The sequence below is a fragment of the Cnephaeus nilssonii genome (genome assembly GCF_951640355.1).
Source record: "Cnephaeus nilssonii genome assembly, chromosome: 2".
NCBI lineage: Eukaryota > Metazoa > Chordata > Mammalia > Chiroptera > Vespertilionidae > Cnephaeus > Cnephaeus nilssonii.
Genome location: NC_137073.1, coordinates 98112498 through 98115954, shown reverse-complemented (window position 1 = coordinate 98115954; position 3457 = coordinate 98112498). Strand labels below are relative to the sequence as shown.

The 3457-nt window shown below is 60.4% G+C and overlaps 1 protein-coding gene across 1 annotated transcript; it reads right to left on the bottom strand.

Annotated features, from left to right (window-relative positions):
• Positions 1–367: 367 nt before the first annotated feature.
• On the bottom strand, positions 368–1027 carry LOC307115087 (transcription initiation factor TFIID subunit 11-like; the record flags this gene model as incomplete). The annotated part of the gene is made up of 1 exon (XM_079798100.1): positions 368–1027. The coding sequence occupies one exon, from the start codon at positions 1025–1027 to the stop codon at positions 368–370; it is 660 nt and encodes a 219-aa protein (XP_079654226.1).
• Positions 1028–3457: the final 2430 nt, after the last annotated feature.

Genomic DNA, 3457 nt, shown 5'->3' with positions numbered 1-3457 from the left:
CCTCTGGCTCGCGGGTTCCCTGGGAGAGCATGGCGCCACCTCGGGAGGGAGGCTGTGTCCTCTTTGCCAGCAGCTGTTGGCCCCGCGGGTGCCGGGTCCCTTCCTGGCAGGCACCCTTGTTGACCAGGCTGGGCTCACCTAGCCAGAGAGTTCCATGCCTCCAGGTGCCCGCCCCCCTTCCCTAGGAGGTGTCCCCAGTCAGCCTGGAGGGACCCTGCAGGCAGCCAGCTTGCCTGCAAAGAGTGGGGGCCCAGCCTGGGGAGTCTAGAGGAGAAGCTGATCCGTCCAGGGCGGAAGGTCCATCCGCGGAAGGAGGGACGGAGATGGAGGGGCTGCAGAGCACCCAGGCTGGGCCCGGGCATCCGGCCTAGGGGAACAAGGCGTTTCTGGGCCTGACCCGGGGCACTCTGCCCTTGGCGCTCAACCTGCGCACGGCCTCCCGGAGATGCTTGGGTTGCAGGGGGGGCCTCTCCCCCCAGCTCTCGCACACGTCCAGGGCCTCTTCCACCACCTCCCCGACGAAGACCTTGGCCATCCCGGCCATGGCGATGAGCGCATTGTGCTCCACCGGGGCGCCGCCCGCTGCGCTCTGGACCACACTCTTCACGGCTGCCCTGGGGAAGGCGGACCGGCGGTACACTTCGTACCGGGTCAGCTGCTCCTCGGAAAAAGAAGCCAGCAGCACTCGCATCTTCAGGGCCTCCTCGGGGTCCCCTTTGGGCACCCACTCCTCCTGCTTCTCCTCCTTGGCGGCTTGTGCCTTGTGCCTTGGCCTTCGGGCTGCAGGCCCAGAAGACGGGGACTCTTTGCTCGCACCTGCCTGGAGGTCGGAGCCCCGTGGACGCCTGCTGGGGCCTTGGCCTTGGCCTTGGGGTTCAGAGGCTTCCTTCAGTTCCTCAGGTCGGTGTCCCGGGAGGGCGTGGGTGTCGCTAGCCCCGGAGCCCGCGGGGGCCACAGCGGGCTGACGGTGGCGCACACGCGTGGACTCGCCACTGTGGTCCCTGGGACGCTTTCTGCCCTTCTCCATCCTGGCGGCGCGGGAAGCCTCTGGGCCCGGTGGTGCGACGCCTGGTCAGGGACCTGCCAAGGGAATGGCGAGAAGAGAAGCGTCAGGGTCAGGCTGGCGCCTGGTTTCCCATCACTTTTTCACCACTGCCCCCCACAGCCCCCGACCCCCCAACCCCCTCGGCGAACCCCCGCACCCACCGGTGACCTGGAGCAGGGCAGAAATGTGCCTCTGGGTCCTTCCTTCTGCAAAGGCCCAGAGGAGAAGCAGCCCGCTCTGGAGCACTGCTCTGCTCTGCGATCTGGGATGCCTGGACTTGGGGGAGGCCAGCCGCCCTTATATAGGGCGGAACCACGTCCACTTGGAAATTCCCCCTTCCCGGGGGCGTGGCCCCAGTCCCTCTCAATGGGGCGGAGCGGGGCAGGGTAGGAGCAGGTGGGTGCTGGGGCCAGACCTGCCACCCCAGCAGGAGGAGGGGCCACAGGGCGGGTCACTGACCCTTGGACCCATCCACCCCTCTCCATCTGCAGCCTGGATAGGGTCCCTGGAGGGTGCGTTTTAGGAAAAGAAGAGTTGCGAAAGTAGAGGCAGGCTGTTGACCCGTCTGAAGAGGAATCCCCAAGTGAGGACTGGACCTCTAGATTCTGTTTCTCTTATCCCTGTCATTCAGGGCAAGTCTCCTAGGACTCAGGACACCTGGGTTGCCTTATGGGCCCTTGTAAATGGCTGCTAAATGCATTGAGACCCACAGAGCTACAGCATAGACTGCTCTGGCTCTTCTCCTCCGTGGGCCTCCAACTCCCATGGGACTCATCATTTCTCTGGACCAGGTGTGGGGTCCATTTTCGTGCTCAGGTTTTGAATATGTCTTGGCTTTGTGTGTTTGGGAAGTCTCTCATCGTAACCAGAGGAAACACATGGGTCAGTTGGTAAAGAAGAGTGTGAGAGTGCGGGTATGTTGGTATGAAGTAGAACTCGCTTTTCTCCTAAAGTAACCAAGCTTACCAGAAAACACACACCAACGTACTTTTGGATTCTGTCTCTGAAAAGGCCGAAAGGAAATGTGAGGAGAAAGAAAAGAACATTGTATGTGTGTGTGTGTGTGTGTGTGTGTGTGTGTGTGTGTGTGCCTGCGTGTGCGTGCGTGTACGTGTGTGTGCATGCGTGTGTATGTGAGTGTTTGTATGCGTGTATGTGTGTTTGTGTGTGGTGGGGGCTTGGGGGGAGGGAGTCGTTTCGGCCTTTGGGAGGAGATGCAAAGTGGAGGACACCATCCCTTGAGCACAAGAGTGGCACAGTGGTGTGGGGCTTATATGCTTTTGCGGAACTGGGTGTTTCGGAGGCCAAACAACCCTGAGGACATCATCGGAGGACTTGTGCTCTGAACGGTGATGACCCTTTGGAAGGAAACCTTGGACTGTGTCAGGAAGAGTTGTGTGGTGCCCTACATGCACAAGTAAACCTGAGTCTGTATTCTCCTCCCCCCCCCCCCCCTCGTCCCCTGGTCCGTACCCCCCCCCCCCCTTTCCTTCTCCGCCATAAGCCTGCTTATTTTCTGTGAACAAGAACTGGGGTGCTGAGGTTCTAGGGATTCTGGGTAAAATGGCCAAACTCATGGATCTCACTACAAGGTTTGGACAACAATTGGGGCGCCCCTGGAAACGCTGGCCGCTCAGACCCTTAGGGCAAGTGTGGGTCCCGCAGAGATAAGGAATGTGTCCTGGCGGCAGGTGCCCAGGTGTTTCTGGGGTTGGATTTGGTGTCTAGACTCAAGCGAGGCCAGGAGACTGGGCGAAAGAGCACTCGGTGACACAAAGCACGCTGGGAAGGAAAAGAAACATAGTCATTTCAGAGACCAAAAGGATTTGTAGATTTTAACTTTATTTTTGCAAGTTAAAAATAATTTATTGATCAGCAAAAGAAAACAACAACAACAACACGGATTTAACTTCAGGGCTCCCAAGCACAGAGGTCCTCACTTCTGCTCTGCGCACGTCCTTCAGGACAGAGGGTGAGCCCTGAGAAAGTTGGGGCGGTCTCATGTCCCCGGGAGCAAAGAGAAGAAGCCGCCCAAGTCCCAGCCACCTATGGCTCGCGGGTTCCCTGGGAGAGCATGGCGCCACCTCGGGAGGGAGGCTGTGTCCTCTTTGCCAGCCGCTGTTGCCCCTGCGGGTGCCGGGTCGCTTCCTGGCAGGCACCCTTGTTGACCAGGCTGGGCTCACCTAGCTAGAGAGTTCCATGCCTCCAGGTGCCCGTCCCCCTTCCCTAGGAGGTGTCCCCAGTCAGCCTGGAGGGACCCGGAGGGCAGCCAGCGTGCCTGCAAAGAGTGGGGGCACAGCCTGGGGAGTTTGGAGGAGAAGGTGATCCGTCCAGGGCAGAAGGTCCATCCGCGGAAGGAGGGACGGAGATGGAGGGGCCGCAGCGCACCCAGGCTGGGCCCGGGCATCCGGC